The sequence below is a fragment of the Semicossyphus pulcher genome, unplaced genomic scaffold, assembly GCF_022749685.1.
Source record: "Semicossyphus pulcher isolate SPU_LCO1_2020_fin unplaced genomic scaffold, fSemPul1.0.p SCAF_11, whole genome shotgun sequence".
Classification (NCBI taxonomy): Eukaryota; Metazoa; Chordata; class Actinopteri; order Labriformes; family Labridae; genus Semicossyphus; species Semicossyphus pulcher.
In genome coordinates, this window is record NW_027211615.1 from 15754644 (window position 1) to 15760003 (window position 5360).

General features: G+C 49.9%; 1 protein-coding gene across 1 annotated transcript; it reads left to right on the forward strand.

Annotated features, from left to right (window-relative positions):
* The first annotated feature begins 3027 nt into the window (after positions 1–3027).
* Positions 3028–5071, forward strand: pou3f2a (POU class 3 homeobox 2a). Its single transcript, XM_069657043.1, has one exon. It carries the CDS (start codon positions 3028–3030, stop codon positions 4402–4404), a length of 1377 nt encoding a protein of 458 aa, XP_069513144.1. The 3' UTR covers positions 4405–5071.
* The last annotated feature ends 289 nt before the right edge of the window (positions 5072–5360 follow it).

Consider the following 5360-nt stretch of genomic DNA (forward strand, 5'->3'; position numbering starts at 1 on the left):
TCCGTACCGAGCCGAAGGTCTGCACAGCTCAGGCTGCAGATGGAGCCGGGCGCGGGCGGTCGGGGAGCAGAGGGAGAGTATAGATTGGGATTATGGGGGTGCAATGGGGAAAGGCTCTTCAGTGTGTTTTCTATTCACCCTAAGTCCTCTAAGACCTCCTCATCTCTTCTGAGAGCAGCAAGCTGAGATCTGATCTAATGCCGAGTGCCACATGTGAGTGTGTTTGTGCGAGAGACACAACACTTTGATGAGAGCCTGCTGGGGATACGAGTGTGTGTGAGAGTGACGAACAACTCCACCATGTGTGTGTGTGTGTGTGTGTGTATGCTTGTGTGCTTACATTTAGGGCTAATAAAGGAGTGCAGGGTTTATATATTACTCTGTGTGTGCACTCTCCCTCATCCCTGAAGGGTTGTTTGGGGTATTCTGTGCAGGTTCTGCTCAGGGGGGAGGTGGGTTCTTGGGGTCTTGCATTCAGATGTAATTAGCCCAGACAATGGCCTGGTTAAAGCTGGAATCCTTCGAGTCCCCTCTGCCTTTGATTGTGCGGGCCAGCTGTGGAGGAATGGCCATTATCTCCCTGTGTCCGGCAGCATAAAGAAGCCCCCCTGCCCCAGTTACCCCCGCGCTGGAGTTCCCACAGGGGGAGGGACGTGAGCCGGTCACACACTGGCCTGGAGAAAGTGAAAGCAGCCAGAATACTTGCAAACATTCACACACGTAAATGGCTTCGTGTCGCACTTGAACTACCCTTTTTTTAAATGTGCGGAGCGGGTGGAACTATGAACACAAGGTTGAAAGAAGCGGCTTTTCATATCTGGATTTGGAAAGTTGAAAAAATCTTTCAGATTGAGATGCTTCTATTTTGTAGGTGTCTGTGTTTGTTTTTATTCCATCCGTGTGCGTTTAAATCATAAATATCTCATGGAGCGTTCTGCCTGCGCACGGGGACACTTAGGCCCATTAGACTTGCGAAGAAATTGAATCTTTACAGCACTGGGGGTGTATAATTACTGTTAATTTACTGCTCAGATTCTCCATCATTAACTCTCACCGTTGCATGCGGAGCGAGGGACACGGAAACGCAGACAAGTCCGTGTGCCGGGCCGCCACATGTGTTGACAGCAAAACCCAAGCGCTTGACTGAATTAACGGCGACCTCTTCGTTCTTGTAAGAACAGGACTCGCATCGTTTATGCGTTATTAAGTCGTGTAATTGGGCGGCCAGTAGTTTGCATATTAGCCGATTAGGGTAATATGTTTTGCCGCTCTCCACACACGGCTTGTCGGAGCCCCTGGCGACACATTTGGTAATTCTCAGAATTACACCCGAATCATAAGCCAGTGTTCTTTGGATCCCTTTAATTCAATGTGCGTCCGTTTGTGTCGAAACATGATTAGATTCACAGTGTTTATCAATTAACCCATCACTTCCAGTGTGGAATTGTTTTGACGGTAGAAATTTTATAGCCTTTGCGTGCGTTAGGTGAGGCTATAGTTTGAAATTAGCAACAAAAAATACATAGAGATACACAAGATGTGCGCGCCGCCTCTTTCTGAAGGTGAAACGTGCAAATGTTTTTTGTCCTTCAAGGTTCCTTTAACCTCTTAAAAGCTGTTATGTTGTACAGCCGGTGTCCCACTTTGAGCCAATAAAATCACATCTCCTAAATACCAGTAGTTGCCAAAGTAGGTCCAGGGACCCCCCAAGGATCTTACAGGGTTTCAGGGGGGGCTCAGCAGAGAGAGGATTAGTTTAATTTCAATATCAGCTTCCTTCATTTAAAGATAGGACAGTCAGATAGTGCAGCGTTGGTTCCTCCTAACAGTGCAAAGAGAAGACAGAACCGCGTCCGAGTCGACACCTTTATGGTCCTGTGTTTTAATGAGGCCTTGTAATACTAATACTCCTGCATTCAACAAGTATTAAGCTACCAGGAAAATGTACATGAAAATAAAATATTTATTATGCAGAATGAGAGTGAAAAACACTACTGCATTAGCATGTTAACATTACAGCTTGTAATAGTGAAGCTAATGAGTACAAAGTACACTATTTGGCTGCAGTAGGTGTATGAAATCGAACATATGGAAATACTCATACAAGACTGTACTTGGGTTTTAGCACTTGTGTAAATATTTCCGCTGCTGTGTGAAAAGCTTGCTGTGGAAAAACCACCAAAACCCTTGTTAGCCATCTCTGTTTGTGTGCATTGGAGGGTAGAGACACTTTTTCCTCATCAAAATATTTTGGATAGGAGCTTTGGGGAAACCAAGCCTCGCGTGCTCACTGTGCGCGCATCCATCCCAAAGTTTACCCAACAGGCAGGTGTGAGGGCGCAGAGCAGGCCGAGGGATCCATTCTTACTGCCTCCTCTCTGTGGCCCCGAGCTGCCCTCTCCGCGCGCCCCCCCCATTATTTGTCCCGACGGCCGAGCGCGCGGCCCCAATGAGCCCTTTGGAACGGAACGAAAAGAAGGAGCGAATTGCAGCTGTGACGTGGGCGTTGTTCCATTCAGCGCACTCGCCATGGCAACGGGGCAGAGGCCCTGGAAGCACGCGGCCCCTCTCTCTGGACCGCGTCCTGAGGGCAGAGAGGCAGCTGGAACTTTCTCCTGATGATCACTGCTCACTGTTTGAGGAAGCAAAAGACCCCGAAGATTTTGCTTAAAATGCAAGAAAACTGCATTAAATTTGGTTGTTTAGTTTGATATATTTGTACAAAGAAAGTTCTGCTCTTGAGCTCACAAATGGTGTTACGACACCAAATTCTGGGTATTTTGTGCAACTTTTACGCACCGATTTGACGTACAAAATCAAGAATTGTGACCCACTAACCCACATCAATGTAAATAAAGTTCTTTGAATATGAGCAAACATGTTTTTTTTCTTCTCCTGCTTCTTCAGTCTTTCTGTGTTTACACTCGGCAGCCCGGCTTCTCCCTCCACTTTGCACTCTACATGCTGCAGGACTGCGAGTATTGTTGGGCAGAGTGATTGGGGTTTCTGTACAATCTCCCGTGACCAATGAGCGGGGTGCTGTCAGGGGTAACCACATCTGTCAACCGTTCTTGGCCAATAAAGAGCGGAGCGAGGCGGACCACAGGTGCGCGCCTCTGCGTCCCCTTGGCACAGCGCCCGGGAGATGCTGGAGAGAGACGCCTCGCTGCCCCGTGGCGCAAAAGAGTTCCTGTCAAAGGCAGCCTCCTTTTAACTCCAGCTATCACTCTGGCTGCGAGAGTTATGGCGACCGCAACGTCCAACCACTACAGCGTCCTCAGCACCCCCAGCAGCGCGCCGCCGCCGCACTCGGAGTCCGGGAGCATGCAGCAGGCGGCAGCGTACAGGGACGCGCACACTCTGCTCCAGAACGACTACAGCACGTTACCGGGCGGCGGACATCCTCTCAGCCACGCGCACCAGTGGATCACGGCGCTGTCTCACGGTGACGGCGGGGCGCCCTGGCCATCAAGTCCCCTCGGAGAGCAGGACGTGAAGCCCGTGCTGCACGACAGTGACCGAGAGGAGCTGCAGAACTCCAGCAGTCTGCAGCAGCAGCAACAGCGACACCCTCACCTCGCGCACCAGCAGGCGCATCACGACGCCAGAGCATGGCGAACCAGCACCGCCACCACGCACATCCCCGGTATGGCGACTTCTGAGGGCCAGAGCCTGGTCTATTCCCAGTCCGGCTTTGGTCTGATGCCGGGGGGAGAGCAAGGGGGGATGCACCACCACCCCCTGCGGGACGAGGACCACCACAGCCACAGCCCGCACCTCAGTGAGCACGGAGGCGGCCCCGGGGCCCACCAGCAGTCTCTGTCACACCATCACCAGCACGGGGGCCACCAGGACCAGTCAGACGAGGACACACCGACCTCGGACGAGTTGGAGCAGTTTGCAAAGCAGTTCAAGCAGCGCCGCATCAAGCTGGGCTTCACGCAGGCGGACGTGGGTCTGGCTCTCGGGACGCTGTATGGAAACGTCTTTTCTCAGACCACCATTTGCAGGTTCGAGGCGCTGCAGCTCAGCTTCAAAAACATGTGCAAACTCAAGCCCTTGTTGAACAAGTGGCTGGAGGAGGCGGACTCCACCTCGGGGAGCCCCACGAGCCTGGATAAAATCGCGGCGCAGGGGAGGAAAAGGAAAAAGAGGACCTCCATCGAGGTGGGCGTGAAAGGGGCTCTAGAGAGCCATTTTCTCAAATGTCCGAAACCGGGAGCGGCGGAGATCAACTCTCTCGCGGACAGCCTGCAGCTGGAGAAGGAGGTGGTGAGGGTTTGGTTTTGTAACAGGAGGCAGAAGGAGAAGAGGATGACTCCTGCAGGGGGACAGATACCAGGAGGAGAGGACATGTTCGGGGACACCCCTCCTCACCACGGAGGACAGACTCCTGTGCAGTGACCCCCACAGTCCGTTATCCTGAGCTAAACACGGACCCCTGAAAGAGGAGGAATAAAGCCTCCTTATTTGTTTGATTGTCCGCGCGGAACTGGATCTCATCCAGGTTAAATGTTGGACCCACGGACACACGCATACGAACAGTGGGACACACACACAGTGGGGATCTTACAGTGGCACTCCAGCACTAAAAATAAGCAGAGTACAGCTGTATGGAGAGGTTTCATGCCGTGGAAGTGCCAAACATTCAGAGAGACGGCTGCTGTGTGCGAACCAAAAGAAAAAAAATGCTACAAAACGCTTTTCTATACCTTTTCCCATGGCGTCATTATTTAACGCGTCATTACAGAAAGGCATTAACGAGGGTGATGTGGGCACGAGGTGTCCTCGGGGGGCGGGAAAAATATAAAAACAAGCTCGGGGCTCGAGGAGAAGTCGCAGTCAGTGTGGGTAAATAAACGCCATCTTTCCATCATAACAAAAGCAACAGGGGTTCTGCTCGCGCGTGGCACGAGAGGAGGGAAATGGCAGACACCTGCTGTACAACATTACAAATACCAGCTAACTATTATTATTATTATTATTATTATTATTATTATCATTATCATTATTATTATTATTAGCATTGTAAAATTCTGGTGATTATTCTGGAGGATGTTTTGATTTGACTGTGAGCTCAATCCACAATTTATTGAAATTAAAAATGACCCACTTGCTTTAAAAATTACTAAAATTCAGAATTAAGTTTGGAGACACTTACATTTTATAATAATAATATCAATAATAATAATGATAATAATAATAACAATACTACTGTGGTTTTCATACAGACTGGTTGACTTTAACGCTTTCCTTTCCGTGCAGACACTCTCTCTGTGCGCCTGTTTACAGTCTGTGTTTTTGCTGTTTGTTATTTCTCTACTTTTTCCAAAATGCTGTGACGAGAAAGACCGAGACTG

Bases quoted from the DNA above. Each gene is read 5' to 3' on its own strand.
- pou3f2a (XM_069657043.1), top strand. From the start codon at position 3,028: ATGAGCGGGGTGCTGTCAGGGGTAACCACATCTGTCAACCGTTCTTGG.